A 27,711-nucleotide genomic window follows, 5' to 3' on the forward strand; every position below is an offset into this window, starting at 1 on the left:
GCTTTGTCTTGTGCCTGCTACAAGAAACTACCCTCAGGGCAAGTTACTTCACAGACACCAGCCAAATGCCTTTATATTTTATTTATTTTTAGAATACAAAAGTTGCCTGTTTAGTTATACCATGAAACCAAATTGAGGACGCTGAAAACCTATCAAAAAGTTGTGATATCAAAACTGTATACGTGTTCTTTAATATGCTAAGTAAGCAAGAATGCCAGAGCAGTACTGGCAAAATACTTCAAATCTCAACTCAGAGGTGCTTTTTGCAGCACAACCTCTTGAGACTGGTATTTGATTAACTCCAGAAAACTATGGCCAAGGTGCAACCTTGACCTTTATCAGCTCCCATGTATGTACATAGCTCTTTAAAATTCCCTGCTGAGTGACTCATTCACATTACTTTCTTGGATATAAAGTCATTGCTGTCTTTTTAATTTTTTTAATTTATTTTTTTAAATATTACAAGACAAAGATTCTTAACTTAACATGAAAAATTCACTCTTTTATTTTGAGAAAAAAGTTAACTTTTCATACTAACAGAACAAGATTAAAGGTAAATTTCTTAAACATTATCCAGAAAAATAACAAGATCTATGGTACATTTCTGGCCCTAATATACACACAAGGCCAGAGCCGTGCCTATTCGGCCGGTGTGGCTTCGGTGCTCTCTTGTTCAGGGGCGGGCTCACTGCCAGCTTCTTTTCCTTCTTTGCTTCTCTTAGATTTTTTGTGCTTGTGTCTCCTGTGACTGTCTCCTTCTTCACTTTCATGGCGACGTCTACTGTTACTGAAGAAAAAAAAAGGTTTGTTCTTACTGTTTAAGTATACACATAGTGACAAAAATCAACCCACTGTGTGGGTATGAAGTAATCCATTCTTTTTCTCAAACACATTTAGAGGAGTAACCAGCTTTTTATGTGACTTTTATATGGAGATGGTATTTACATTACAGGCTCACCTTCACTGATAGTATCCTAGCTTCTCAGAGCCCATAGACTTTATTCTGAAAAACTACTATAAATTAGAAACTGAAGCACTAAATCAGAACAGAAAGTACTTTCTAGGGTTGATTTTAGGCAAACAATAGGCATATAATCTGACTATGAGGTCCTGAATTTTGTTTGATTAAGTATTAGTATTACTGGTTCATATGCTAAATAAAGCCCTCTCCCAGTAAGATAAGCAGTCCGAGTACTAACTGCGGTCTTGTTAGATTTAAAACTCTTTGTTGAGCCTCTAAGGAACCAATTATTTCAACACATTATTCTTAATCTTCCAATTAGGAACACATATGCACTACTAATTATTTGGAAATGTTTTTACTTTCTGAGGTCCAATCAATTTCTCCCAGCTTCAAAGGGATTCACTATAAAAGAGCAAACCTTCGAGAGGACTTGTGTCTGGTTTCCTCTTTCTCTCTGTGTCGTCTTTCTCTGTGTCGTTCTTCTTTCTCTCGACTTGCTCTGTGGCGCTCGTAGCCTCTTTCCGCATATTCTCTGTATCTGTATCGTTCTTCGTCACTGAAATTGGAATAAAACCTCTTTATGACAATCGGACTGTTAATTCTAATTACTTCAAACTACAAGTGATGTAATCTGAGTCCAAACCAGAAGCCTAAGCCTCCGTATTATTATCAGCATCTTATACAGAATAGGCGCAAGTAAGTATTTGTTGAATTGAGAGGAAAACAATGCCATTCCCAAATTAGTACACATCTAATATAACACATAATTACATGTTAAAGGTACAGCTTTGTTTTGTGCTTTCACAGTTACTGAGTAGAAATTTTACATAACAAATTTTTTTTCCCTTCAAGAACTGGGAGCTGTAACAGACTTAAATGTTAGCTTCATTTTCTTTCATTCCTTTTAAAATTAAAAGCATGTTTATATATCTCAGACTTCTAACCAAAATTCTTTTAGAATCTTTGTGTGCCCAAGATTTTATAAATAATAAAAATATCTGGTTCACAACGGCTATGTAGTAGAGAGCAGATGAAGATGCTTAAGTTTTTCAATCACATGAAGAGTATATTGTGCATCCAAGAAGAGGTAGAGACATTAACAGAGGGACAGCAAAGCAACTTCTACAATATCCACACGAAACACAGGCAGAACACTACCCGCGGACTTACTTACAGTCTGACGTCCCAATTACTTATTACTACAGCTATGTGTGTGTGTGTCTGTGATGGGGGGATTCACATGGCTGAGAGCAGCAAATACATACACCCAGGTTGTACCTCCAATTTCCTGATTTTGGGTAGAATGAATTGGTTAAACTGGAACTGATGACTAGAGTTAGAATTTTTTTTTAACCTCCCTAGACTTGTCCTCATTTTGTGTCTCCTCACTTATATTCTGCTCCCCATCTTTCTCTCAATCTTTCAATTTTTTTTGGGGGGGGGTGGTTCAGCACAGAAGTCAACACTTTCTACAACCTATTATCAGTAACTCCCTTAGAATAAAAATATTTTAGAGCACTCTGTACTAAAGAGCTTTGGTTTCTAGAAATGTTTAATATAAATTAAGTCCGTAATCTGCAAGACACATCAAGCTGTTAAGGCATATGAGTAAAAGTACTGGACAAAGAATGCAGTGAAAGTACAAGCCATATAAAAGAAAAAGCTTAATTATGGTCTCCTAGCAAAAGTAATAATTCAGTAGTGCTACACCTAACAACTACTGCTGACCAAGTTCTTGCCTGAAATACATTCTACATTCAACAAATTTTAAAGTATACCCATGTATATATACGTGTGTGTGTGTGTGTGTGTGTATCTGTGTAAATACACGGTTTTCTAACCACAAATGCATACTTTTGCATTTGGACACTGGAAGCATGTCCCCTGAAATGCAGTATGTTAGGACAGGCAGCAGAGTAGACCAGGCATCACATCCTGATTCTGTTAGTGACTACATGTGTGACCTGGGGTAAACTACTTAACCTTTCTGAACCTCAGCTTTCTCATCTGTAAAACTGGCAGCCATCATTTTCAAGGTTGTCGGGGAACTGGCAGTAACATTTCTAAAGTGCTTAGTACCATAGGAGGCCCTCATAAGTGGCAGCTAATACACAGGCTCCCCAGCTTCAGTCAAGTAAATGCTAAACTTTTTTTGGAAGCAGAACCTTTTTGTAAAGGTGACTAACTCTATAATAATGTTTCTGAAGTAGAATTACCATGACAAATGAATATTATCGTGAATAGTATCCTTTTAAAAAAAAGAACATGAGGCCCTCTTTGTAACAGATTTACAAATTGGATTTACCTAAAGATAACTAAGGCTATTTTATTATCTCAACTGGTCATTTGTATCTCTCTTTTCCCTCTCAACTTAACACCAATTCTTCTTAGATGTGAGGCCTTTAAGATTCCGAAGACAGCCCCATGATGACGGCCATGCGTGAAGGGTGATAAAACATTCGGCCTTGTACACAGAACACGAAGGCCCGTCCTTCCACCGCCTTCTGATCGCAGCTGCAGCACAAAGGCTTCTCTGGGCCTGGCAATCATTACAGCTCATTTCAAACACCCTACAGTGACCGCCCTTCTTTCTGGCCCACACTTAACAGCCTAAAAACCAGATGTTGAAACAGGTCTATGATTTTAAAAACAATGACCCTATAATTTGTAACACAACACATATGATATGCCATATTGCAAAATGTCAGTCTTTAGGAAAAATGGCCCTCACTTACAGTTCACTGGGATTTCCCAGAGAACACTATTCCTGGGATAATTCCTAACAACACAAAATTCCTCTACCTTTTGCCTCCTAGGCCTTGAACTTTTAGTCAGACTTACGTAAACACTGATTCTTGATGCCCTACAGCTTAGCAATCTGGAAATCAAATATTTTTAATCATTAACACTTGTAGTTTCCATAAAAATTAAGTAGCACTTGTGTATGTGTGTGTTTGAAGCTGAAGAATCAGAGAACTTAGCTTCAAATATTCCACAAATATTATATTATTTATGAACACTAGCAAAGCATTTCATTTTAGTCTTCTTTCCTATCAAGTTTACATTCAGCACTTTGTGAACATGTATATTCTAGAAATAGCCATGCTATCTCAAGTACTTCATTTGAACTACATTAGAAACGATTCAACTTTCTGAAAGTAATGCTCCTGAACAGAATCATGCACTATGTGGCTAAAGTTACCAGCACACACCCCACCACACAAACATAACACTATATGCATACACACACACTTATGTATATATCCTATCTTTACTTATTTATAATCAATAAAATTTTATCAGGTGCCTTTAATGTATGTCACTATTAGCAGCTATAGGAAGGAAAAACATTAATAAATCCTATTGTTTCTTATGGCACTTTTTTTTTTTTTTAGGTAAAGTTTCAAACTACTAACCAGTCCTAGTCACCTTGATAATAATATATGCTTATATCGGTAATAACAGTGTATGATCATTTCTGTATCCTCAGCACACAGCTCTGCACCTGGTACATAACAAGGATCAGAAAATGTCAGTTACATGAATGAATGAACTGCCTCCCCCAACCCATAAGAAATAAACCACATAGAGAGTAGTAAAGATAATGAAAAGTAACAGAATTTTTAAGCTACCTAATTTCAAGACTGGAAAGAAAATATTTTAAGTAGTATCTCAACCACCTTTTCAGTTGACAGAATGGCTCTCTACCACTGTCTTCATTTCTCTATGTGTCCATTTCCTCATGTGGTAAGTTAAAATTTAGATAATCCCTGCAGACCTTTTTGGATTAAGAAGTCTGTAATTGCATGATCACATCTAACAAAACAAATGCTGCCTGAATCACGTACATGCTCACATCCGGAACTGATATATTATTCATCTCATCTAGCAAAATCAGAACAGTCTAAGTACATTTCTTTATCTCATCCATTAAAAAAGCTGCTATAAAAACGTTCTGATGCATTTCACTGTACACTGTGATGGTACGAAGACTGATATGTTAGCGAGATGCCAAAATTATTGCTTTGATAGTCATACAGGTTGATTTTCAGTGATTTCACAACCTGTCTTTCTAAGCCAAGTTTTAGTCAACAACTTTCAAAACTGTTTCTTCTCTACTATATTCATCTTCCTCCCCTGTGATGTGTTAAGTCATTTTATTCACTGCATGCCATGCGTTAACGTACAAAGTGCTAAGACTACAGAATGGGAGATGGTGGTCAATGCCCTTCACAGGTTTGCTAAAAAACACAGGCTTTAAAGAAGATACATTACTGGGTGCCTGGGTGGCTCAGTGGGTTAAGCCGCTGCCTTCGGCTCAGGTCATGACCTCAGGGTCCTGGGATCAAGTCCCGCATCGGGCTCTCTGCTCAGCAGGGAGACTGCTTCCTCCTCTCTCTGCCTACCTCTCTGCCTACTTGTGATCTCTGTCAAATAAATAAATAAAATCTTAAAAAAAAAAAAAAAAAGATACATTACTTAGGGAGCATGTGAAGGAAATAATTCAACCTTCTTTTGGGTTCAGAAGAGCTCACAGAAGACAGACATGAGCTGGACCCTGAAGAATGACATTTGTGAAGCAGAGAGGAAAGGAACAACATGAACAAGGAAGTATGAAATGACAAGGAATTTTCAAAAGAGCAACCATCTGAGCACAGCTAAAACATGGGGTATACTGGCTTGAGAGAGAACTGGGGTTAACGTGCAGAAAGATGTAGGCTCGGCGGGGAGCCTGCTTGGGATTCTCTCCCTCTGCCCCTCCCACTCTCTCACTTTAAAATAAATAAATAAATGTTTTTTAAAATGTAGGAGGATGTAGTGACCTGAACTTGTGGATCATAAGAAGAATTCTGAATCATTCTCTAGGCCAGCAGTACATGCCAGTACCACAGAAGTATATGAATTCTTTCCAGTAGCACAAGAAATTTTAGGGAATTAACTTCCAGATCCACAACTTCTATATTCTTTCTTAAATCTAAACTGCTTAATGATACACCAGTACCTTCACCAATTTTACTATGATACATTGACTTGGGGTGTGAAAAACATCCTGGCATTAAAAATACCTAATTTAAAATATTAATGTCAGATCTATTTCATTGAAGTAACAATAAAGCTTTATAAGGCTTTAGGTCTTCCTATCTTACATGCTTTTCTGTCAAGGATAAACTACAGAGTAAGAAACGGGAGTATTCGGTATTCTAGGATGTTCTAACTTCAGATATTAAAAGTAGTGTAACAATTCTCCTTGACCTAGTTCAAACAAACAAACAAAAAAAACCTACACAAGTCCCTTTGAAGGAAAGCAAATCGAAGTGGTAAGGGGCAGCACCTCATATTCATATACATGAACAGAAAGACAAAGTCAGACTTCTCTGATAAAAATGGATAGCTGTCAGGCTCAACAAGAGCTGTCTCTTACCAGCTAAGTTATATGGTAGCTATTTTCCATAAATGGAATGGGGAAAAACTGCAATTCATGACAATACTTAATACATAAAAAGATGTTTCATTTTTTAAGGACTTTTTGCAAAGATGTATTAAAATGAACAATCCTTTCTGAGCATATTCAGTTAAATAAAATGCATCTAAAAGAATAGTAACAAGTAAGAAGTCTTTAGACAAGTCTTGGTAAAGCCCTTCTGGTGTTCTTCCATGGAACTGAGAAAACTAGATTTTAAGACCTGAAGGTAGTGGGTTGAACTGTATGCCCCTAAGGAAGATCTGCTCAAGCCCTAACCCCCACATCTGTGAATGTGACTTCGTTGTGGACACAGGGTCTCCGCAGCTATAGCTACAAGGAGGTCAGACTGGATTTGGCTGCACCCTAGTCTAATGACCGGAGTCCCTCTAAACTGAGGGAAATTTGGACACGGACACAGAGGGAGGATGCAGTATGAAGACACACACAGACAGGGGTGATGCATCTATGAATCAAGCAACACCAAGGGTTGCTAACCGCCATGAGAAGCTATGAGAAGGGCATGGAAAAGACTACCTGCCAGAGCCGAGGAGACGGAACCGCGGAGAGGAAATGCCTGCGGCTCCAGGCTGCCGGTGTGTGGTGCTTGCTTATGGCGGCCCTAGGAAGCAGTCACGCCGAGTAATAAATACTTATATAAAGCAGGTTTCCAATTCTCTGCTTTCAAAAAACTTGAGTCATGGCTGACAGGGCTGTTAACTATGTAATTCTGGCATATCCCTGAATCTAAAGGTATTCAAATAATTAAATGACAGAGGCACAACAAAATTCCATCAAACTTCATTGAAGTATTGTATGTGAACAAGGTTTCTCAGTGTTTACATACTATATACTTTTTTAGAAGAAATGTAATTAATGGCAAAGTCTGTTTTTTCCTAACAATAGTAATATTCACTAATGGACACAAAAATTAATTGGGGAAGGTGGAAGGTCCTTCATAACATTAAGGGATATAGTTCCACTAAATCATTTTCAGAAGTTGCATTATCTTCATATGTAAAAATAAGTGATAATTAAAATCAGCGGAAAAAATTTAAAATACTTAATCTTACATTCATAAGTTTTTTTAGACATTTAAACTTACCACAGGTATGCTGCAGGAAAGATGGATAGAATGAGCAACTAAAAAAAAATACTGTTCTTATTTAAGAACAAAAATACTTACAGTAGAAAAAATGTAAGGGAAATGGCTCAGAAATAATTCAAGCACAGAGAAATGTAAAATTTCTGACTGTTAAAAGAGAGCCTATTATATGCATTTTTAAAAGAATGGATGATGATGTTTAGCAAGTCACTATAATGTTCTTGATCTACTGGATATGTTTAAAAGAGTGATGATTTTATTTTAAAACTGTAATGTTTATAATAAATGGGAAATTATATCTCCATTGCCAACTTATTGAACTTAAGATCAAAAATTTCAGATGGAGGGGCGCCTGGGTGGCTCAGTGGGTTAAAACCTCTGCCTTCGGCTCAGGTCATGATCCCAGGGTCCTGGGATCGAGCCCCACATTGGGCTCTCTGCTCAGCAGGGAGCCTGCTTTCCCCTCTCTCTCTCTCTGACTGCCTCTCTTCCTACTTGTGATCTCTGTCTGTCAAATAAATAAATAAAATATTTAAAAAAAAAAAAAAAAAATTTCAGATGGAAAGATAAAAATATTTTCAAATTCTTTTAAGGAAGAAATAAACAAATTGAAGACTGTTGCTTTACATGATGGAAAGCCTCTATCAGTTAAATAAATAAGCCTTGACACTTTTAAAATGGTTATCTCCTGAGATTTTATTCAGGACGGTATTATCTCAGTAAAATTTTTTGAAGAAAAATAAAAAATTAAATGGTTATCTCCTAGGAACTACTCTTAGAGCAATCCTTCCCTACCTGAACTGGATAGTCCAACCTTGCACCAAATATAAACTCTCTGCACATGAAACACAGGTGTACAAATTCCCACACACTCAACAAACCTGTTAAAAACACTTGGTGTAGGACTGTGATCACGCTCCCGCTCTCTCTCTCTGGTGCGTTCTCTTTCTCTGTCTCGATCACGGTCTCGTTCCCGATCTCTGTCTCGGTCTCTATCTCGATCTTTCTCTCTTCTTGAATAATAGTCCCACTGCTTGCTGGTATCCACAAGACTAGGCCATGAAGGAGCAGAACCAGGAAGGTGGGGAAAGGCAACTAAAGAAAACAACAATTAAAAACAAAAGTTATGGCACTTAAAAAAAAAAGACAAAAAAAAAAAAACCCCTACTTTTCAGGACAAAACTCTCATCATAATTGCTTCATTAGATTATAACATAAACCAGTTTTATAAATAGAAAAGATAAGTAACATATGGTGAATACCCACAGTCTGGGGTAATATCCAGAAACAAACCTTAAAGACCTAATATATACTCTTCATTTGTCAAGATGAGCAGGAACCAGAATTAGATACACCACACATTTTCCAACCAAAAACATAAACCAGACATCTTCAAAGTGTTGAGAGTAAGTAGTGGCCAACCTAGAAATGTGTCCTCAACAAAATTAAATCTCAAGAGCAAGAATAAAGAGCATTTTTAATAGACTTGACTGAAAGAACTTCTATGAGATATGCCTAATACATTCCAAGAGTAATCATTAAAATAACAGACACAGAATGTACCATTTCAAAACAATATAAGGAAAAACAGAATTTTAAAAATCACCTTAAAAAACTCAGTTCAAAAAGACTTGGAAAAGGTAAGGGTTAGAGGGGACAAGTTTGATTAGTTCAATAAGCACAGTAATTCAAGAGACTCAATTCACCAGTTAAATAATAGTTTACTGATTCGTACTTTTAAAAAATGTAAACAACAAAATAGCCCTCTAACTATATTCTAAGTATGAGACATATAAACACACAAAATGGCTGAAAGTAAAAGGAAGTTCGGAGGAACAGAAAACACCAATTCCCTCCATCTCCATAGAAGCAGCTTGACTGATGACAAAACAGACCCACACTGAAAGGCTACGTGGGACAGAAGGGCTGAGGACAGGGAATGGAAGATGCAACTCACCAAGCAGATAGAACAAACGAAACTTCCAGGCTTTAATTTTTAGAGAGTAAAAACTAACATGAATACAGAAAAAAACAGAAAAATCTACCATAATCATGGAAGATTAATATACTCTCAATTATTGCCACTTGAAGCAAACAAAAAAAAATTCACTACAGATATAGAAGATTTGAGCAAAACACTTTCAACAGGGTTGATTTAATGGACATAACATAGAATACTGCCCATAACAGTTAAATAATAATCACTCTTCTCAAGCACATATGAAACACAAAAATATATTACATACTTTTATACAATAAGTATAACAGGCACCAAATCTCCATACGTGTCAAATTAAAGACACATTTCTGAAAACCCGGGGGCCAAAAAATAATAAGTTTTAAATCATTTAGGAATAAACATAAAAATATAACATATCAAAAGGGTAGAGATGCAATCTGTTCTGGAGAGAAATTTAATCTTAAAAATACTACATTAGAAAAGATGGAAAATTAATGAGCTAAAGCTTTCAAAACTTAAGAACCTGGGCACAAACAGAATAATCCAACAGAAAGGAGATAATGAAGATAAAAGTAGAAGTAAACAGAAAAGAACCATACAATAAGAAAAAGTTGAAAGGTGGTTTTTAAAGATTAGACAAATAAAGCATAACAATATTCTGACAAGATTAAGAAAAAAAAGAGGCCACATAAACAATCAGAACCAAAAGGAAACCCTAACTACAGATGTTGCGGAGATGAAAGAATACAGATAATATACTTTATACCAATGCTTTTAAAAACTTGGCTGAAACCGACTAATTTCAAATAATCAATCAGTAACTTACCAAGAAGTGATTCAAGAATGAAAAGAAATCTTGACTACTCCCCTATGAAAGACACTCATCAGTAATTTAAAACCTTCCCAAAGACTAGATGCTTTTTACAGGTGAGTTTTGCTAATTTATAAGGTACAGACCATTCTAATATTATATGAACTTCAAAGAATAGAAAAAAAAAATTATTCTCTAACTTATCCCACGTGGCTTATATAACATTAATACCAAAACCAGTAAATGTGCCACATTCACAGATTAGAGAAGAAAAACAGTACGATTATCTCAGAAAGCATTTGATAAAACTCAATATCCATTCACAGTTTAAAAGCTCTTGGAAATTTTCCTTGATCTAGAACTTTCCCTGATCTAGAACTCGACCAATCACCAAACAGTAAAAGCCTAGTAATAAAATGTAAAAGAATTTTCTTTAAAAAGAAAAAAAGAAAAAAGAAAAAAAAGGAGTGTTTTGATTAGCATATATACTCTATGTATAAATAAAACAAAAACTAATCCTAATTCTAAATACAAGTAAATACAAACAGAACAGGAAATTCAAATGAATATATCACCTAACACAGCAACAAAAACATTAGGTATGAATGACTAAATCTAAGCAAAGATATGCAAGAAATGCTTGGAGATAATTACAGTACTTAACTGAAATATATTAAAGAACATTTCCATAACTGAAGAGAGTCCCTGTTCATAGATGGACTCAATGCTCTAAGATATGGTTTCCATATGAACTGATCTAAGCTTCAAAGCCATTCCAATATGATTTAGTTAGAGCAAGGACTCTGGAGCCAGGCTGAATGGTTTCAACCCCTCATTCTGCCACTTAGTGTGTGATATTGGGAAAACTACTGAATTTGGCCATTCTTCAGCTACTCACGGAATAATAACAGTATACCTACTTTATAAGGCTATCAGGACTATATGAGTTAATAGTGTTTTGTCTAAAGTAAGCAAATATAAATGTAAGTTATTAATCAAAATTCCAATACAGTTTTTCATGGAACTTCCAAAGTTGATTTTAGAATGGGTATATAAGAGCAATGGCCCAAGAATACTTCTGAAGCTAAATAGATAGATTTTGCTGAACCAGATAAGATTTATTATAAAATTCATAATTAAAATCGTGTGGCATTATTTCGTACAGTTAAACTTCAACAAATAATAGTAATAGTAATAATAATAATAATAATAGTCTAGGAAACCATGAGTCAGACTCGGGCATACTCAGAACCCTGTTCATGAATGGCTAGGACATTGTAGATCCCTCAGAAAGGACAGACTATTCAACAGATGATACTGCGATGATTATATCTTTACTTCATAACACAGGCAAAGATGAATTCCAGATGGCTTAACACATGAAAAACAATATTTGAAAACACTTTGGGGGGAAAAAACTTGAGATGGATAAAGTCATAGTCAAATACGAACCCAATTAAAATGTAGTATGACTTTACGTGGCTGATGAAGTACAAGAAAAAAAATGGTATTTTAAATTTATTTGTCCTAGGGATCTTCTCCTTTCCAGGGCTCAAGTGTTAGAATTGTCTTTATAGTATACAGTAGTTACATAGTCACAATAACATAAATATGGCTATTGTTTAGCTTTTAGAATAAAAAAGTTATCAGGGCACAGATAGTTTTGGTTACAAGACAGATAAAAACTTTTTTTTCTTTAGAGATTTTATTTATTTATGGGGGGTGAAGGAGGGAGCAAGGGGAGGAGCAGAGTGAGAGGGACAAGCAGACTCGGTGCTAAGAGCAAAGACTGACATGGGGATCGTTCTCAGGGCCCTGAGATCAAGACCTACGTAGAAACCAAGAGTCAGATCTTAACAAACTGAGTCATCCAGGTGTCCCAAATATAAATGTTTCTAAGCAGAAGTATGGCTGACCAAAGCTGGTCAGCTTAGAGGCGAAGGCTTAGAAATCTGCACCATAATAATAATAGATACTGACAGTGAAGGCTTAGAAATTTGCACAGTAATAGATACTGACAGTACATGAAACCAAGGGCATGTATATTAAAAAAAGGGGGGGGGGAGGAAAAAAGGGAGGAACAAAAATAGTGATATAAAATCATTGCTAGGGAAAAGAGAGGGGTAGTGATGGTAAGCATGCCAAATACACATCTATCAGAAGAGGGGGATAAAAGATGGCAGCCATAGTTACATAAATCAAGAAACAGGGTGACAAGCTTATGGAAGAATGCCAATGCAGACCATAAGAAGAACTAAAAGCCATCAAACATGCTTTTCTCTTCAGTTCTTCGATAATTCTACAAAGATTACTTTTTAACTAGGTCTCATTTTATAAGCACCATCTTAATATGCACATCAAGAAAAATCAGTATTTCCATCTACAATTATGTCATAGTGTTTGAGGGTACATTTCAAAATTCTTAAATAAATTAACAAAGATAAAACAGAATTACTAACAAAGAGGAAGCTGTATCTAAAACCTTTTTTTCTTCAAAAAAACTTTTTTTAAAGATTTTATTTATTTATTTGACAGAGAGAGCAAGAGCTCATGCATACATAAGCAGGAGGAATGGCAGAGGGAGAAGCAGATGCTTAACTGACTTAGCTACCCAGGCATCCCCAAAATTTTTAAAAATTGAATTCAATTTTTTTAACTGAAATATATTTGACACATAATATTGTGAAAGTTTAAGGTGTGCAACATGTTTACTTGTTCATTTGTAAACAATTAATAATTATAATTATATTATTATAATACAATTGCCATTGTAATGATAGTTAGCACCTCTATCAAGTCATATAATTATTACTTCTTTTTTGTGGTGGGAATAATTAAGTTCAATTATTCAAGATACTTTAAAAAAATCATATAAGCAGGTGTCATGGTACTTAAATATTCCTTATATATGATAGAAATTGTATTGACCTCATTTTTTTTCAGTGCAGAAGAATTATTTTTATTTAAATTCAATTAATTAACTATAATGCATTATCAGTTTCAGAGGCAGAGGTGATTCCTCAGTCTTCTATAGTAGGCAGTGCTCATTATATCACATGCCCTCCTTAATGTCCATCATTCCACAGTTTTGTTTGATTAGGATGAAGAAAATTCCTAACTTTCTTCTCATTAATTCTTGCAATATGTTTTATAATTGTTATTACTAAAGAATTCCTTCATTTAAAAAAAATGTTTCTCTCTGAGAGAGTTGGGGTTGGTAAAGAGTGAGCAGAAAACTTACTGATCAAAATTTACTTAGAGAAAAGAATGCTTAATTAATATTTAGAAAAAATGAAATCTTCCACAAGGAAGCTGTAGGTAATCTGAAAAACGAAGTCTTATTCTTTCTGATAGGGGATATTTGTTCATGTGTATTCAAACAAATACAGAAGGAATCTCATGACAAAGCAGAAAATAACAAGTGACATAAAAAAGGTAAAAATAAAATTTTAAATAATTTAACAATGCTTACTTACATATTACATTTTACTGTACTGAGCACTTTAGGCTCAAACTTTATTTTACAGAGAGGGAAAATGATTTAGGTTAACTTATCCCAAGTTGCTAGGATAATATAGACCAAGGACACACCCCCAGGTAATGGCAGGGCCTATGCTACACTGCCTCAGAGTGCAGAAAAGAAAGAGAACTTGGGGGCGCCTGGGTGGCTCAGTGGGTTAAAGCCTCTGCCTTCGGCTCAGGTCATGATCCCAGGGTCCTGGGATCGAGCCCCACATCGGGTTCTCTGCTCAGCGGAGAGCCTGCTTCCTCCTCTCTTTCTGCCTATTTGTGATCTCTGTCAAATAAATAAATTTAAAAAAAAAAAAAAAGAAAGAGAACTTGGGAGCTTGTTGGAGATGGGGAGGTATAATCACAAAAATAACAGCTAATATTTGGGTGTTTATTAAATGGCAGGTCTAAGGTGTTTTAATGTAGTCTCACTGAACCTCAACTTTATGAGGAAGAATTATGCTACTAAAGACCTATGAAAGTGACATAAATAATGAGAGGGAAAAGCAAGTTTCTAACCCAAGGAGCCAGACTTTCTGGAAGCCCAGCAATAATGAATAAACAAACAACCAATCAAATAATAAAAGATTGCTATAATCATTGAAATGAGTCAACCGACCACCTTTTGATGTAAATGAATGGCATATATGTAGTTGGAATAAGGCAGGTCTGAGGGACAGTACCACACCCCAAGAGAGAAGCCTCGAAGGAAAATGGAAGGATACAACTGGCACTTGAGCTGCCACCAAGATCTAGAACTCCTGGTGTGTAAATGCCATTGGAGTCATTCAGTGTTCTCCATCCCCAGTGGTACTACCTGAATATAAGACACCATCGTTTCTTCCTCTGGATTATTCCAACAGCTTCTTGCTCTCCAACTAAATCAAGCATTTATGCCAGTCCTATCTTGCTACCCACCCTACAAATCCATAATTTCCTCACAGTAAGCAGCCAGAATGGACTTTTTTCAAGATTCTGAACAAAGACTAAGTTTGTTGACAAATCTTAAATCCTTTTAGGAAAAGGCAAGGTAAAACTATCCTTGCTGTACAATCATTTCTTAATTTTTAGAAGTACAGTTGATAAAAAATAAAAAATTATTCTGTTAAGTAACCTTGAATGTAAGACCTAGTTATTCAATTAGTATTTTTAAATGCTCCGTGAGATAGTATTTTAAAAGATGGAAGTATGTTTTGATTGCTTTTAAAAATACTGAAGTACTGGTTCAAATTGAATCTGGGCAACTAAAAATAATACTTACCATTGCCATATGGAAAAGCACGTGCAGAACGACTATCATAACCAGAGGAATGTCCACTGTTGAAGAAAAATATATTTTTATGTGTTGTGAATAAGTTCTAAATTTTAACAGTTTGGTACAAATGCAAAACATCAAGGCAGAATTATGACTTTTACTTAACCATCATATAATGATAAAACTTAATTGTGTAATTTTATTTTTTAATAAAAAACAGGCTTTTAACCTCAAAACATATTAAACCTAATACCCACTTAAAAGAAAAACATAGCTTGCTAGTACTATTTAATGTGAATAATCCAATCAATTCAGCTTGACTCCCAAGATAACAGAAACTTTGAGGCTAATATAGTACTTGAGATTTCACCAAAAGTTAGTCTTAAAAAATGATTTTAATAATTCAGAAATTCAGCCCCACTGACAGGATAAACAAATAATACTTTTTAACATTCTGATTGAGAAAAAGATATATTTAACAAAGACCTAATAAAATTAAATCCTTATACTTTCACAATTAAAACTGTTGTGAGTTGTATCATTTCCTTTTTGAAAATTCTGCATGGTTTGATCCCATTGATATAATGTTCTCACAACTTTTCTATTAATATAATTTGGATCACTTTCTCAGAAATACATTATTTTCATAAAAGTTCACTTGTTACTTAAAAGGAAACAGTACTGGTCCCATTTTTTTTTTTTAGTGAATTCCATTTGCCAAGAATTGTGCTGATGTGTTATATTCACCAGCTGTTTTAATCTTCACAACTTTATTAATCCCATCTGGTAAAAGGAAACTGAGTCTCAAAGAGTAGTTATGAACCTTCCCTAGCAATACAAAGCTAGGGAATTCTGAAGCCAAAATTCGAGCCAAATCTGAGCCAAAGCTCTATGTTGTTAAACACTATACTGCCATCTGTGAGGTAAATACTCCTTAGTACATACAGCATTACAACTAATATAAACCAAAAATGCGGGGTATAAAAAAGAAGGTTACTGCCATGCAGAATGGATCCAAGCTTCCTTTGTGGAAGTTAAGTTACATAGAGCCGGGCCATAGGAGTAAGGCACCTTTATTATGGTTCCTGATTATAACTGTCCCTCCTTAATCCTAAAACAGACATTATTATTCATGATTACCAGTCATCCTTTTGGGTATCCCTCAAAAATTACTATAGCCAAGTTTTTACCAATCTTTTTTACCAATCTAGAGGCTTCTTTAATCAGGGTGTCAAATCAAAGCAAGATATTTCAAAATACCATCATTTGTTTTCTCTATCCTGTTTTGTTACCGAACTTTTAAGTTCAACATCTTATAGAAAAGTAACTACCATAGATCTAGACTCATGACTGAAAAGACAGGTACTACTTAATGTTTACAAAATTAAATCTTTGAAAATACTACCAAGATATGGATTTGGCTTTTCTGGCAAAAGTCTACCAATGATAAAGTTTTACCCTATTCATACTGATTTACCTTTCTATTGTTGGTATAAGAGATGGAGGTGGAGCGCCTGGTGGAGGAGGAAAACCTGAAACATTCAATCATAAGATAAAAAAAAGTTAACAGAATGTACTTTTAATGTCAAGTGTAAAACAAAGTTGCTGCATATCACTAAATTTCTCTGGGGACATAATGTGCTTCTCTATGTTATAATGGACAGAAAAAAATGGAGCTTAAACTTAATAATAGATTTTCTGAGCAATAAAACTTTAAATAAACAATCTGGTCTAACACACAGAGCACAAACTGGGAGTCAGGACACCCGGTCTTATTTTCAGCACCACACACAGCCCATTTTGTGAGTATGAGAAAGTTAATCTCAATGCCTTACCTTATCCATATACAAAACGGTAGTAGTATTGCCAACAGATATGTTATACTTGAAATACTTTTGAAGAAAAGCAAATAAAATAGCATTTACCTCTTTCAAAAAATATTTTGTGTTTTAGATGTGTAGAAATTTCCTTACGATATATAATTATAAATAAAATCTTACCAGTAAATATATAAATGCTTAAGGCTGAGAATATCCCTCATAAAATATGTTTTAAATAGCACAACCCTAAAGAACTATTTTACAAAGAAGGGCATATAATATAGTTTTTGTTAGTTTGGAGAAAATAATTTGCACCTTTATATCATGAAGTCTGTATTCTCAATAATTCATAATACCTAAATGAAAGAACACAGAATATGGCTAAAAGGGACCTTAACAGTTTATCTACTCTGCACTTTCAAATTCAGAAAGGCAATAAAGCATCCCAACATAAGACTTTAAGATTCAACTTAAAAAACTTAGGATACCAATTCCTTCCCAAGTTTTAACAACCCTCACTATTAGGAAATGAGTTAAATTCTGGAATTTAGATCTCTCACACTACAATTCATAGGCTGTCCTCAATGAGAACCAGAAGCAATCCATTATCATATTCTCTATCGCCCTCTGCATACTTGAAAACACTTCCACTAGCCTCCTCCTTTAGTATTCTATGTAAAAATGAATCCCAGTTCTCTAAACCCTTCTCAAAGTCCATTTAAATCACTTTTTGGAACTGCTACAAGTTGTTTCAAATTCACCATGCTTATCTTCACTATACCCAATTTCAAGATCTGTAACTCCTCTATTAAGCATCTCAGAGCTATGAAGTTAAGCAATGACCACAATCCTGTCTTAAACAGCTTTTCAACCACATTTCCTTTTAAACTAGACACACCAATGGTTCTTTTATGACTTGTCCTGATAAGCCTTTTTCAGCCACATTGATACACAATCAAGCGACTTACTATTCCACAACTAAATACGTGTACTGTCCCATGCTACCTAAACTCCCCTATTTCTCTTTATCAAGGCCATTTTTGAATTCAGACAAACCCTTCCAAGCATGGTCAACTCTCCTTTTCTTTGGCTCTGGATACTGAATTCAATAACAAATACACTTGCTATCATATTTGCATCACACTCTAAAACACTGAAAAAGTGGGGAAAACCACCCTTGGTCCCACATAAACTATTGATCACACCATTACAACAATCAACAATTTCACCACTCTAAGAACCACCATCTGACTGACCAGTTGTCTGTCTATCTAACTGTACAGTTCAGAATATATTTTCTCACAATACTGAGTTTTGCCAGCAGGGTTAAAAAAAAAAAAAATCAGAAACCATGATAAAGTCTCGATAAATGATCTTTCTCTTCTTTTGCAGTTGCTTTATCATATAAAAAAATTCACTGGTCTGAAAAAAAACTTTTTCATAAAAGTCTTATTTTATATTCCATACTGTTTTCTTGAACAAATTGATACGGTGAGAATTTTCTCAGAATCGCTGTTTCTACAGAAATGGGTAAGACAGGTATAAGAAAACTAAGTATCTTAATCAAAACTGGAATGAAGCAAAGGCAGAGCTGAAAATAGGACCTTGAAACCCCAATAGCCTATTCCATAGTCTAACCATATCGACACTGTCCCTCCTGTAACTCTAAGCTTGAAATTTCATGTTTATTAACAATGATGGAGAAAACATGAAAAAAGTTTTACCTGGAGGTGGTACAGTTATTGGAATACCTAAAAAACAAGTGATGAAATTTAATATAGTAATTGGATTTTATAACCTGTTATGTATTTATGCCATCACCAAAAAAAAAAAAAAAAAAAAAAACAAAAAAAAAAAACAAAAAAAAACCAAAAACCTTTAAAACCCCTCGCCTCATTTTCCTGGCTTATTCACTCAAAAGAAGCATTCTGTTTTCTTGCAGAGGACCAACAATTCCAGTATAACATCCGACTTCCTGATGAAAACCCAGTCTAACAACTTGGTAACAAGATTTCCCCTACTAGGTATAATCACAAACAAAGTTAGACATCAGTTGAAAAAGCACACTTGTGCATTTTTAGTGCACAAATATCAAACTCCATGAAATTAACACTAAGTCTGATAATCAACATCTGATCTTATTTAATATTTTAATCGAGAAATTATCAATGGGATCTTTATACTGAAGGTAATACAAGGTAACTCTGAAGATGATGACTTTTCACTTTAGTAACTAAATTTTGTGGGACATTCAAATGCTGATTTGGGTCATTTCACTATTGTTGACAGGACTAGAGGAAAGGCTATTATTTGCTCTAATTTGTGGGAGTGGAAAAGGGGGATAGAGCCTATTCATATATACATACACCCCCAGGGCACATTAAATGTGGACAATTTATCTATAGGAGTCAGTGAAATACTAATTTGAGCGACTCTCGTTCATTTGCACACATTATAAACTTTAAGAAATATACTATGTGTAAATAACATTCTCAATTTACATTGGTCAAATGTGCCCTTAAACCCTAATGTAAAAGTTATGTGACATACAAATTCATTTTGTTTGAAGAAAAATGACATTTCTAAGCCCTTAAATCCTAATGTAAAAGTTATGTGATATACAAATTCTTTTTGTTTGAAGAAAAATGACATTTCTAAGTAGGAAAATAGAAAAAAAAGTTTTTTTCATAAAAAATTTTATACCATAACTTCAACGTAGAATTTTTTTACTGATCCTATCTTAAAAACTGCATCAAAATTAGTCCAAAAGAGGGGAAAAAAAGTCAAATTCATTAATTAAATGCATGGGAAAAAATAAGGAAAACAATTACTTTCAAATGTTTTGTCAATGGAAACATCTGTTAATAATTTGGAATTTTCCTATGCATGTTTTACCAGAATAAGAGGTTTATATAAAAAAAAATCTTAAGGCAGCCAGTGGCTTTAAAATGGAAAATGAAACACCTGATTTAACCACCCACCCATACAATAAAAGGATATGCTAAACTTACAATACCAACAATACTGAAAACGATATGTAAAAGACATGTAAAGCCATTATTTTCCAAAAATCATTAGACCTCCAAATGTCTACTAACTCAATCTATACTTAATGGCAATTATCTTCCATCCTGAAGTTACCTTGCTGTTTCCTAAATTACTGAACTAAAAGAATCCAGCAAACAATACAAGCTACCAAGATCCCAGACACCATACTAAATGGGAAAAGAAAGGCAGAGCATATTGAACTTTCTTAATATCTACTATTAAGTAATTTTCTTTAAAACAGTATAAAGTCTTTTAGAGCACTGTTTAACTTCACTATGTGACCTAGTTTTTAAAATACATTTTTGTTTGTTTTTTATATGTATAGTAGTCCCTTCTTAGTCATGCTTTCCACAGTTTCAGTTATCCGCAGTCAACCACATTCTGGAAGCAGGTGATCCTCCTCCTTATGTACTGCCAGGTCAACAGTAGCCTAATGCTATGTATGTCAGTGCCTATGCCATTCACCTCATTTAATCTCAGGACATAGGCATTTTATAAACTCATGTCATCATAAGAAAGGTGAGCACAGTACAACTGAGATATTTTCAGAGAGAGAAGGAGAGATCACATTCAAAAAACTTTTATTACAGTATATTGTTATAATTGTTCTATTTTATTATTGTTAATCCCTTACTGTGTCGAATTTATAAATTAAGTTTTATCATAGGTTATGTATGAAGAGGAAAAAAACATAGCATATATAAGGTTCAATGCTATCTACCATTTCAGGTACTCACTGGGGTTCCTGGGACATAGACCTTGCAGATAAAGGCGGGGGGGTGGGGTGGGGAACTGTATAAGCTAACTGTATGAAATTCAGCAAACCACTCTATAATCCTAATAAACTACTTAAATGAACACATGAGCAACATATATCACTCTAACTAAAATGCACTACAGCTCACTAAAATGTGAATTCATGCAAAATAACTAAGAAATTACTAGTCAGGCCTCTCAAAATTTAGTCTTCAAAAACCTATAATCTGTCAAATTTTCAGAAAACAAAGATAAAAAGACTTATAACCAAATTATTAAATATGCCCTGAAGGTTGTTAAAATTAGTCTGCTTTTAATTTTAATCACACTACAACAGTATTATAGGACAGGTTTTTAAAAAATCAACTGGAAAGAATTCACAAAAAGAAAATTCATGTTATATGTAAAGATGTCATTCTAGTCACTATCTACTCATCACAAGATTAGCGTGAGAACTAAAAAAGGCCCTTCTTGTGAGGGCTGTATTTCATCTAAGATATTTCAATGCAAATCTTTATTAGTAAATGTTCACTGAACAAGAGCCACGAAGTTGACGAAACACAATACAAATCAATTCTGTAGTATTATCAGATGTACTTTCAAAATGCAATATGGAAGTTTAGCATGTGACAGTGTTGGTTCAATGTAATTCTTATTCAAAACTTACGATTTAGTATTTGACTTTTGTTAGCAAAAGAAAAACAACACAAGGAAAAAGAAAATTGGTCTCAAAAATTCCTGTCCTCACTCTCAACACTCCCACCTTTCTGAGCAACACACGTGCTGCCTAACCAACAGGCTGAAATGACACGAGGGAAGTACTGTGTTTCACTGTTTCCTTTATCTGTAAAAGGAGTAGGACAAAAATGTTGATTTCCCTGGAAAGCTTTGCATAACAGTAATAAGAGTAAGATTTCTAGTACTGTAGGCCAAAGCTTTTGGAAAAGTAAGATTCAAGTTCTAACAGGACTGGATAAATTATTGGTTTTGAAACTTTAGTGACCATCAGAAGCACCTGGAAAATGGAAATGGTTAAAACACAGACTGCTGGGTCTGCTGAATTTCTGATTCAGTAGGTCTGGAATGGGGTCCGAGAATCTGCATTCCTAACAAGGAGATGCAGATGTTGCTGAGCAGCGACCATACTTCGAGAATCAATAAATCAGATCCTAAACCTCTCTACAGATTGCACTGCTTAACAGCTTTTTATTCAATACACATAAATTCCATTTCAAATTTTCATGAAACGAACAAAGCATGTGACACCCTTAAGTAAAATAATTGAGCTATATGATAGCCTATGCTAACTTGAAAGAATCAGATTGACTTTTTCCAGTAATGCACACTCTTCAGGGGAAAGCATGTAGTGCTGGTGGTGGTGGGGGGACCTGAAATTCTATTTGGGAACTAAAGGAACTGAAGCAAAGAAATAGAAAGGCAGCAGCCCTGTGATATCTTTGTTCTTGTTTTTGTTTTAAAGATTTTATTTATTTTACAGACAGAGATTACAAGTAGACAGAGAGGCAGGCAGAGAGAGGAAGGGAAGCAGGCTCCCTGCTGAGCACAGAGCCCCAACACAGGGCTCCATCTCAGGACCCAGAGATCATGACCTGAGCTGAAGGCAGAGACTTTAACCCACTGAGCCACCCAGGCGCCCCATACTTTTTGAAAGGTATTTAACTATATTTTTTAAATTTGCACAAATTAATAGAGGCTCTGCAGTCAACAACAACAACAAATAAAAATTGTGTATAAACTCATTCTCAATGCAGCCCATCATTGTTTTTCTAAGGCAGAAAAGAGTTTATATATGCTAGGGTAGCCTCTGATACGGCCTTTAAGGATCCCTGATAGCAGATATTTAAGCTTTTTTTCCCCAAAGATTTTACTCATTTATTTGACAGGGAGAGACATAGTGAGAGAGGGAACACAAGCAGGGGAAGTGAGAGAGGGGGAAGCAGGCTTCCTGCCAAGCAGGGATCCTGATGAGGGGCTCGATCCCAGGACCCTGGGATCATGACCTGAGCGGAAGGCAGACGCTTAATGACTGAGCCACCCAGGTGCCCCCTATTTATGCCTTTTTATACCTTTGGTATTTATACCCTCCCCCTGAGCACGGGCTGCATATAATGACTTATTTCTAACAAACAAAATCCAGCAAAATGATGGGATGTCACTTCTGTGACTAGACTAAAGACAGTGGCTTCTATTTTGCTGGAATCCTCTACGGTTTTCTTGGCATGCATGCTTTCCTGAAGCAAGCTGCCATGTAGGAGAAGAAGTGAATCCTGACTGTAACAAAGAGGTGGATAATCTTGAAAAAGAGTATTTCCTCAGTGAGGCCTTTGAGATGACCATTCCAAAGTCTGTGGCAGACTGAAGCAGAGGACCCAGCTAAGCCTTCCCCACATTCCTAACTCATGAAAACTGTTCAATAAATATATCTTGTTTTAAGTCACTACATTCTGGAGTGATTTGTTACTCCGCAACAACTAACAAATATGTGTTAATAACTACCTATCATTTCTTTATTAAGTTCAAGTGAAAGAAAACATGGCAGAATTATGCAAATTATGCTTCCAATTTCTCACTAGTAACTTCTAAATTTCATCAGCACATTTATTATGTCACAAATCTAAGCTTGCTCATTTTAATCCTAACTGATTTCTACTTCTAAGTCAAGCCTGTAAGTAAATTCTGCACAAAGAAATTGAGTACATAAAGTCAAGGTTTATAAAAATCTTTAAATATTACCTTCCAGTGCTCGCTTCGGCAGCACAAATACTAAATATTATCTTCCACTACATGCTTTTCTGTGCATCAATCTTACATACACACAGAGAGTCTAACATCTGCCCTTTAAAAATAACAGCCTATTTTGAGTTTACTGAGAATACTGATAGGCTACTGGGTTTTTTTTAATATTAAAAAAAGAGAAAATTTAAAAAAAAAAAAAAAGAGAGAGAGAGAAAAGATAAGTACAGTTCTTAAAAATCTCAAGGAATTCAGGACACCTGAGTGACTCAGTTGGTTAAGCAGCTGCCTTTGGCTCAGGTCACAATCCCGGGGGTCCTGGGACCAAGTCCCACATCAGGCTCCTTGCTCAGCGGGGAGCCTGCTTCTCCCCTTGCTTGTATACACGCTCACTCTCTCTCCCCCCCCCCCCTGCGACAAACAAATAAATAAAACCTTAGAAAAAATTTTTTCAAGGTAATTCTTTTTTAAAGGTACTTCTGGAAAATCTATTTTTGGCAAAAAGCATCAGTTAATAAGCAGATTTGCTGAGTAAGACCAAAAATCTTACAGAACTATAAAAATTAGCTTAATAAATATTATATTCGTAAATTAACTTCTCAAAATTGTACTTTCTCAAGCGTGTGGATAATATTCATCCAGAATAGTCCAAGCTTCTGCCCAAGCAGCAGTTCTTAAAGTGTCACCTGGAGATTCCAGGCAGTCCCTAAGATCCTTTTAAGGAATCTGCAAGGTTAAAACTACTTTCATAAAAATACTAAGATGTTATTTGCTATTTTCATGCTCATTCTCTTACAAGTGTCCAATAAAGTATTCTAGAGGCTACATGACATGTAAAATGACAAAAGATTTAATGCAGAAACAAAACGGGAGAATCCATTTTTTTTTCTATTAAGCCACACAGTTATATATATATAAAAAAAAAAGTTTGTCAAAGTGTAAAACGAGACCACTCTTTACACTACATGTTAATGCTAATATGTAATGGGTTTATTATGAGTATTTTTTACATAACATGTTAACCTCACAGCTTTCTAATACAAAAAATATACGTACTATGCATAAATAAAAGCTCTTTGGGAGACTGTAGTAATTTCTTTTTAGTGTATAAAGTGCTCTCTGACCAAAAAGTTTAAGAGCCACTGTACTGGAACTAGACTGCTAACAGAAAACTAATCTACAATGTAGGCTTTAGAGGAAATGCAAAAAGACTACAGATGTGAGCTGCCTTTCTCCCTAACCCCATGTGTGTCACTGCTACAACCCCAAATCATCAAGATATTTAAGGAATGAACACAATTTTTAAGTGCATATAATTCAAAGTACTACATGACTAGTGAGACACTAATGTACTTGGTAATAGTTTTTAGGAATAAATTTAGGAATTCCTTCTAAAATGCAGAATTGCACCCATTTTAAGCTCTAGATAAACAGCTAAACCCTATATCCACCTTTAAAAGCAGGGATCATTGTGCTCTGTGGTCTGTGCTAATTGGACTATTTAGTATCTCAGTAAGGCAAAGAGCCTTCCTCAACTTAATGGAATCCTGAGCTAGATTTTAACTGTTCTGAAGATTTACAGAACCATAGCCACATGAGCCTTGATTTTTATTAGTATAACAAGAAATGAGCTAAAATAAATTTAGTCTTCTCTCTTTCAATAAACTCTATTATTAAAAATGAAGATAAAATAGGATGATACTAAGAAAATTAATATTTGAAAATCTAAAGTTAAGGTTTATATTTAGTTTGTACATAGTTAAAAAAAAATAGTTTACAAACATTAAATTACTTTAAAAAACAAGATAAGCCAGACACAGGACAAACACTGTAATGATTTCACTTACACGAAGTACCTACAATAGGCAAATTCACAGAGAAAGAAAGAATAGAGGCCATGGGAGCCTCGGGATGGGGTAAAGGCTACTGTTTACTAAGTACAATTTCATTATGCATAATGAAAAAGTTTTAGGTATACAACATAGTGATGGTTATACAACTTTGTCAATGTATTTAATGCCAATGAACTGGAGACTTACTGATAGTTAGAATAATTAAGTATTATGTATATTTTTACCACATAAAAAAGTACCATAAAATCAACTGCACTATAACACGAATCTTTTAATTTTACAATTCTTCTTCCAATAAACAAGTATATCACAACTGGTTTATTCAGTAAACAGACTTAACACAAATCAGGCAAACAGCAAAATCTCAGCTAACTGGATTAAAAAAAAAAAAATCTGGTTCCTGCTCTTTACAGGCTCCATATACTTCTCTACCCAGAAATATAGATGCACGCACTTCAATATGAGGGGAAAAGTTAAAAGGAAAAAACCAAACAAGTTTTAACAGACACGTTTTTGGGGTGAATATACACATGATGCCATGATTCAATTCAAAACAGTTAACAAAACAGGCTTTTGGACAAAACCACCTGCTAGTTCTGCTATTTCCTAGCTACTGCTTAAACTCGTTTGAGTCCTGGTTTCTCTTCTAGAAAATCAGAATAAAATCTATTTCAGTTGTTGTCAAGGAGCATACTGCATTAATACATGAAATGTGCTCAGAACAGTACCTTTAATAATAAATAAGCATTCAATAAATATTAGCTGCTATTAGCTACTACAAGTGACCCTTGAACAACAACAGGCTTTGAACTGCACAGATCCACTTATACATAATTTTTTTTTTTAAGATTTTAAAATTTATTCATGAGAGAGAGAGAGAGAAAGAAAGAGGCAGAGAGAGCACAGCAGGGGGAGAGGCAGAGGGAAAGGGTGAGGCAGACTCCCCGCTGAGCCAGGAGCCTGACATGGGGCTCCAACCCAAGACCTGGAGATCATGACCTGAGCTGACGGCAGACACTTAACCATCTGAGCCACCCAGGCGCCCCATATGTTGATTTTCTTATAGTACAGACCTATAAATGCATTTTTTCTTCTTTATGATATTAACATTTTCTTTACTCTGCCTACCTTTATTATAAGAATACAGGCTTTTATAATAAGGCTATAAAACAGCCTTACTGTAAATACAGAGAAAGTCTTGAATGGTCTGGAGAGGAGACCAAACCAGCCACCATATTCCCTTAAGCCAAAGGCTAATTCAGAGCAAGGCTCTTATAACCCTCCTCAAAAACATAAAAACATAAAAATAATATAACATAAAAAATATGTGTTAACTGACTGTTTGTTATTAGTAAAGCTTCCAGTCAACAATGGGCTATCAGTAATGTAGATTTTTGACCGGGGTTGGTGGCCCAAGGGTCAGTTAAATTTCTACTATTACTCTACTATTACACTGAAAGCATGAAGCCCCAAATAGGGGTGTAGCAGATCATTTCTGTATTTGTCTCATCATATACAGGCCTATAGCCTTGAAAGCATATGCATTTGAAACATATTTTAATGTTTAAATTCTCAAAGGATTTTTTTCTTTTTTGCATTTAGTATTTCTCAAGAAAGCAAAAAGGAAACCCAAGGTTTCTCTAAGAAAAATGGAGTACTTCTTAAGGCAAACTTATAAAAAGACTCCTCAACCACAGCTTTCTTTTATTAGCGGCTTATGATTCTAATGGTGATCTAAATCACAGTGACCTCTATAGAATACATTGTAATCACGTGGTTCTGTGGTAAATGGTCACTGAAAATATGGCTTTAATCTCAAGGCCTATAGTCCATGGGTAAGGATCTATATAGCCATACTGTTATGGAAAAGCTCAGAACCACTCTGATAAGTGTCTGGGTGACTGTACCAACTGTCAACCTAAAAGTCTCTCTGGTGTTATGGATACAGATATATGTCACCTCAATCAGCTATCCAATTTAGGGAACGCCAAGTATACAAAAGATCTTTGTGACTAGCATTGTTGGGAAACATTGACGGAAATGCAAACCACCTTCTCTCCCAACAGCTCACAATCTAGTAAAAGTAAGGAGTAATTCAGATAGTCTCAATCTCCAGATACTTGGGATTTTGTATGAATTGGTGTCTCCCTGCCACCAGCAAATATACCACAGTTAGATACTGCTTTTAAACCAGCATCAAAATTCATTTCAATCAGTATCCTTAAATGTTGACAGAACAGCATGACAGAATAAGCAATCAAAGGAAATGTGGATAGGTATTTAAAATATGGAAAGCATGTAATTGAAAATTAACATTACCGGCATACCTCATTTTATTGTGCCCTCTTTACTGTGTTCCGTAGTTACTGTGTTTTTAACAAACTGAAGGTTTGTGGCAACACTATTTCAGCAAG

General features: G+C 35.1%; 1 protein-coding gene across 26 annotated transcripts in view; it reads right to left on the minus strand.

Moving 5' to 3' along the window:
* Positions 1-481: 481 nt before the first annotated feature.
* FIP1L1 (factor interacting with PAPOLA and CPSF1) overlaps positions 482-27,711 on the minus strand; it is a 76,112-nt gene continuing 48,882 nt past the window's right edge. For 14 of the 26 annotated variants that reach the window (XM_059161344.1, XM_059161255.1, XM_059161454.1 and 11 more), the window contains 6 exons: positions 18,611-18,637; positions 16,544-16,598; positions 15,073-15,128; positions 8,412-8,625; positions 1,383-1,520; positions 482-787 (listed from right to left, as the gene is read on the minus strand). In XM_059161344.1, coding sequence (XP_059017327.1) covers positions 640-787; positions 1,383-1,520; positions 8,412-8,625; positions 15,073-15,128; positions 16,544-16,598; positions 18,611-18,637 — 638 coding nt within the window. In that variant the 3' untranslated portion in view covers positions 482-639. The remainder of the gene's footprint in view (positions 788-1,382; positions 1,521-8,411; positions 8,626-15,072; positions 15,129-16,543; positions 16,599-18,610; positions 18,638-27,711) is intronic. The other 12 variants (XM_059161470.1, XM_059161380.1, XM_059161461.1 and 9 more) reach the window with 1 other exon arrangement.

This window comes from Mustela lutreola, chromosome 1 (assembly GCF_030435805.1).
Source record: "Mustela lutreola isolate mMusLut2 chromosome 1, mMusLut2.pri, whole genome shotgun sequence".
In the NCBI taxonomy this organism is placed as follows: Eukaryota; Metazoa; Chordata; class Mammalia; order Carnivora; family Mustelidae; genus Mustela; species Mustela lutreola.